General features: G+C 66.1%; 2 protein-coding genes across 2 annotated transcripts in view; both read right to left on the bottom strand.

Moving 5' to 3' along the window:
• Positions 1-4,120, bottom strand: part of LOC113212469 (uncharacterized) — a 4,700-nt gene extending 580 nt beyond the window's left edge. The window contains exons 1-10 of the mRNA XM_052266045.1: positions 4,049-4,120; positions 3,461-3,955; positions 2,623-3,331; positions 2,300-2,520; positions 1,896-2,179; positions 1,640-1,818; positions 1,338-1,550; positions 922-1,174; positions 675-838; positions 6-595 (exon numbers count right to left, since the gene is read on the bottom strand). Of these exons, the coding sequence (XP_052122005.1) occupies positions 6-595; positions 675-838; positions 922-1,174; positions 1,338-1,550; positions 1,640-1,818; positions 1,896-2,179; positions 2,300-2,520; positions 2,623-3,331; positions 3,461-3,955 (3,108 nt within the window). The 5' untranslated portion in view covers positions 4,049-4,120. The remainder of the gene's footprint in view (positions 1-5; positions 596-674; positions 839-921; positions 1,175-1,337; positions 1,551-1,639; positions 1,819-1,895; positions 2,180-2,299; positions 2,521-2,622; positions 3,332-3,460; positions 3,956-4,048) is intronic.
• Positions 1-4,126, bottom strand: part of LOC127749142 (uncharacterized) — a 20,063-nt gene that overhangs the window by 7,999 nt on the left and 7,938 nt on the right. The window lies entirely within an intron of this gene.

Below are 4,126 nucleotides of genomic sequence, written 5' to 3'. Positions count from 1 at the left end.
GGGGCGGGCCCGGCGAGCGAGGGCGCGGCCACGGCAACCAGTCCCCAGCAGCCGAGCTGCACCGCGACGGCCACGGCGGACACGAGGATCCACCGGGACTCCTGGCGCAGCATGGTGCCCTCCTCCAGCAGCTCCTCCTTGGAGGAGCAGAGCAGCGCCAGCACCGCGGTCGCCACCATCAGGAGGCACGTGTAGGCCAGGGAGAGGAGCACGTGCGGGGCCTGGGTGTGCTCGCCGGGGCTGCCGTCGCACTGCCACATGGCGTGCGGGGCGGCGGCCTCGGCCGGGGCCACCATGTGCACGGAGGGCGGCACCAGCGCCAGCCAGCCCACCGACACGAGCACCTGGGGCGCGGCCAACCCCAGCGCGCGCAGCACCAGCATGAGCGGCCGCACCACGCCGCCCTTGCGGTCGCACACCTGCCAGGTGGTCAGGACCTTGAGGAACATGGCGGCGAAGATGAGGGCGTAGGCGAGGGCGGGTAGGATCCTGCGCGCGCCGCAGGTCATCTCCCCCGGAGCCAGCACCAGGCCGAGGACGGCGCCGTGCAGGAGCAGCAGCCCCAGCAGGATGAGGTAGCCCAGCACGGAGGTACCTGCGGCAGAGCGTGGAGTCAGCTTCGAGAAGGGGACAAGGAACAACCACCCCACCCCAACGCGTGGTTGTGAACGAACCTGCGCCCCCGGAGATGGGCGTCTTGGAGACGGCGGCGGCCGAGAGGAAGAAGACGGCGGTGAGGAGGGTGAGCAGGATGCCAAGCAGCGCAAGCACGAGCAGCGACAAGGCCCACGCGTACTGCAGGTTGTGGAACAGCGTGGGGCGCCCGCTCACCGACAACCTGCGTCGACACGGACGTCAACAACACTGCCACGCAGCATGGAGGTAATCGTTCAGTAGAGTATAGGAAGTAGGCGCACTCACTCGTCCAGGGCAAGCAGGCCCGGCTCGGTGCTGAGGGCGAGGCCTCCCTGCGGGCTCCAGGACCCGAGGGCCTCGTCGCCTCGCCAGATCCGAAAGGTGTCCACCTTGGGCGGCGGCAGAGGGTCGGCCGAGTCGGCGCGCTTCTCCTCCTCCAGGAAGACCGACACCTGCGAGGGCAGGTCGGCCGGTTGCGTCCTGTTGTCCGTCGCCCATCGCACGCCCCTTGCAACGCGCTCCACGGCGTGCATGATATCTGAGGGGCACACCATGTTATCACACATCACAATTTGGGAATTTACTTTTAATATTGGGAAATATTACTTGACTCAAATAAAGTTGCGTGTTGGGGGATTTATTCAAGTTTGAAAGTGGTTTGCATTTTTAGAAATTTTCAAATCCACCAGTGATAACCATACCTGCTCGGGTCCACAAGTCGCGGTCCAGGTCCTCCGGGTCGCAGGAGGACGAACGGAGGCTGTCCGCCCACGCCGAGGGCATGCCCGACATTGGGTTGTTCTGGAGCCACTCGGTGAAGGCCGCCTCCAGGCTGTCCGCTCCGGCGCGCCGAGGAGTGGCCGAAGGCGGGACCACCGAGGCGTCGGCCACCAGGCTGAGGACGCTATGCCCGTCTGGCGGACAGGGCAGGATGCACAGTCAGTTGCCGTCTCCAGAGTTATTCGTGGGTTGACTCGCGGTGGAGCAGGGGACGCGACCTTACCCGCGCGCAGAGGCGTAGCCGAGCGCAGCACGGCGAGGAAGACGAGGCGGGGCACCAGTGGGGACTGCGCCACCAGGAGCAGGGCGCGCACATCGTCCAAGCTGTCCAGGGCCAGGATGACTACCGAGTTGGGGGTGAGGCTGGACAGCAGATACAGCGGCCCGGAGCGCCCCGTCGGACTGCGGCGTGACAAGAGATGGGTGACAGGGGTTGCATGAGGGTCGAGGGTCGTGTCGGTGTTGGGTGCTCTGCTCACCTGGCGTCGCCGGCGGGCATAGGCAGCACCGCGCTCAGGCAGCCCGGGGCCGCGGTGTGGTGGTCGTGGGCGGGGCACCGCGCCAGGCTGGCGCTCTCCAGGTGGCGGGCCAGGGCGCGCGCGTGCGGCGCCGAGCCGTGCAGCACCACGAGGGGCGCGGCCGCGCCTTGGGCATCCTGCGACTCGGTGGCACCCGCGGGGGACGTCGGCGCGGTGTGCCTCTGCAGGGCCACGGACACATCCAGGAGCGCGCGGGAGGTGGCTTCCGTGCCCGCCTGCACCTCCTGCAACACCGTGTCGGACGCACAGTTTTGGCTAGTTAGGTTGACCACCGAAATGATTTTCCGCAAGGGAACGGGGGCCGAACGAGTCCCACAACAGAAAATAAAGCCCGCCGTGCTCACCATGTGGCGCTGGGGCTGGTGGTCCGAGACGTTGAGTTGCGGTATGGCCTGCATGTGCAGGAGCGGCCCCACCATGGGCCCGACCACGGACGCGCCGTCCATGACCAGGGCGGCGACGGGGACGGCGGAGCGCTCGGACTGGGACAGCAGCGCGAACAGACTGGAGTACGCGCGCCCGGGCTGGCCACACGTGTCCAGGGCGATCAGCCCCAGTTTAGGACCTGCGGACCGCGAGAGTTACAAGCAGGGGTTGAAAACGACCCAAGTCACTGACAGCGTGCTGCATGGCGCCTTGGCGTGGGATAAAAGAGCAGCGGACGCACCTCGACCGTTAAGCAAGGAGGCGTTGGTGTTGGCACGGTGCACGGCGAACATGGCACCGGCCAGGTGACAAAGCTCGTCCGCGTCCAGGTCCCCGCAGTGGAAGGGCCCCGCGCCCACGCCGTGCATCGGGGAGTGTGCCGCCAGCAGCACGAGTAGGGCAGGCGCGGGCTGGCCCTCGGCGCCGACGCCGGGCAACTCCATCAGGTACCTGCTGCTGGTGCTGCTGGCGGCTGTGGTGGAGGTGGTCGGCGGGAGGGTGGAAGTGAGGGTGGCCGGTGTGGTGGAGTGTACTCCCGGGCAGGAGATCGTTGTGTCCAGGAGGTCGACAGGTTCCCTGTTCGGGCCGCGGTACGCCCTGGCGGTGTCCTCTACGAGGCCAGTCAGCCCGTCAGCAGCGGACAGCTCCGCCACCGGTACCGCGACGGCAGCTTTGCTGTGGGCTGACACCTGCACGTTGAGGACCTCCACGGCCACGTTGGTGTTCTCGCCGGTTGCGGAGAAGGCCACCGCGTTGAGGCCCGCGCCGACGAAGGCCATCCTGGGGGCGACCTCCAGCATCCGCGCCCGCACCCTGAGCATGCCCGCCATGGAGCGGCACGGAGAGCGGAGCCCGGAGCCGGCGTCTCCCGGACACAGCTCTCTCCTGACGGTCTGCAGAGCGTGGCCCACGGCAAGGACCGAGTTGATGACGTTGGCGGTGGCTGGGTTCTATGGAGAGCGATTTTTCAGAAACGTTACAAAATAGCAACTTTTAAAAACTGATGAAAATTTTTCACAAAATTTTAAGAAAAATGCGTAAATGATAAATTGCTTAAGTCGCAACAAATGTATACTAACGGGTTGCATCTGATAGGCGTCCAGGCCGCGCGCGCCGCGGCCCGAGCTACGGCAGGCGCTGCCCCGGCAGTGGAACACGCTGGACCAGAACTCGCTGAACCACGGGTTGCGCTGGTTGGCGTCGAGGGACAGTGAGCGGAAGTAGCGTTCAAACTCGGGGACGCCGCCGGGTCGCGATCGGAGGATGAGTCCGCCCAGAGTCTGGCGGCTGTGCGCCAGGAAGGCGGCCTCGGCCTCTCCACCCACCCCGATCAGCGACACCTCCCGGGGCACCCACAGGCCCTCGTCCTCCAGGGCGGCGGCCGTCCGCAGCACCGCGTCCACGCACCACGCCGGCATCAGCAGCACGACGGCGGCGTGTCCTCCCGCCTGCTTCTCACGGACATCAAGGAGAGCCTGCCTCAGGCTGCTGGTGTGGGTGCTGCTGGAGCGGGCGCTGGCTGGCACGGGCACCCCGGCGACCGACAGGTTGGACGAAAGTGCTAGGCTCTCCATCTAGAGCAGGGACGTTGAAAAACATGCGAATGATGTCAACTAGTTTGTCAAGTTTGTCATCAAAGCTACAGCTACAGTGACAACGGAACGAACCTGCCTAAACGTCTCCTCGAAGTCCACGACGTCCTGGAGGTACAGTACGCTGACACAGCGCCACCGCAGCCGCAACAA

Source organism: Frankliniella occidentalis, unplaced genomic scaffold (genome assembly GCF_000697945.3).
Source record: "Frankliniella occidentalis isolate FOCC.00 unplaced genomic scaffold, Focc_3.1 Scaffold35, whole genome shotgun sequence".
Lineage (NCBI taxonomy): Eukaryota > Metazoa > Arthropoda > Insecta > Thysanoptera > Thripidae > Frankliniella > Frankliniella occidentalis.
The sequence above is the reverse complement of the archived record's forward strand: the minus strand, read 5'-3'. Positions and strand labels throughout refer to the sequence as shown.